This window comes from Buceros rhinoceros, unplaced genomic scaffold (genome assembly GCF_000710305.1).
Source record: "Buceros rhinoceros silvestris isolate BGI_N320 unplaced genomic scaffold, ASM71030v1 scaffold7067, whole genome shotgun sequence".
NCBI lineage: Eukaryota > Metazoa > Chordata > Aves > Bucerotiformes > Bucerotidae > Buceros > Buceros rhinoceros.
In genome coordinates, this window is record NW_010422700.1 from 65815 (window position 1) to 66390 (window position 576).

At 49.1% G+C, this 576-nt stretch overlaps 1 protein-coding gene across 1 annotated transcript in view; it reads left to right on the forward strand.

The window, feature by feature from the left end:
• LOC104496944 (rab GTPase-activating protein 1-like) overlaps window positions 1-240 on the forward strand; it is a gene marked incomplete at its 3' end in the record, with an annotated part of 55207 nt that extends 54967 nt beyond the window's left edge. The window contains exon 3 of the mRNA XM_010140138.1: window positions 148-240. Coding sequence (XP_010138440.1) covers window positions 148-240 — 93 coding nt within the window. The remainder of the gene's footprint in view (window positions 1-147) is intronic.
• Window positions 241-576: the final 336 nt, after the last annotated feature.

Consider the following 576-nt stretch of genomic DNA (forward strand, 5'->3'; position numbering starts at 1 on the left):
AGGGAAGGGGGGACAACAGGGAGCGACTGTATTCAGCAGCAGCTTTCCAGCACTTCCTTGGCTCCCTGTTCGCAAGGAGAGCTTTTGGACAGCCCTTCCGGCGTTCCTCTGATCTTTAAATGCCTGTTTTCCAAATCTGTTCCACAGGTGCCAACAAAAAAGCTGAAGAAATATGAGAGAGAGTACCAAACAATGCGAGAGAGTCAGCTGCAGCAGGAGGATCCTATGGACAGATACAAGGTACGGGAGATGCTCTGGGGGAACCTGCTCGCTGGGCTGAGTCCCGTGGGGAGTGACCTGGTTCCAGTGGTCAGGCGGAGGCGCGTGTCCCACGCTCACCTCGCTGGGATATGCTGGTGCAGACCTTAGGGAGGTTAAGTGGCAGCTGAAACTTATCCCCTTTCTTGAACAAGCACTTTGAACGCTTGCGCTTAGTGTTTCTTCCAGGAATATTTCAATCACAATTGTTAACTCTTAAGACATCTGCAAGTAGCCACATATAATATTTTTCTTCTTTCAGTTTATATGTTTGTAGGTAACTCTCCTGCTGTTGCACTTTTTCGGGAGATCTTCATG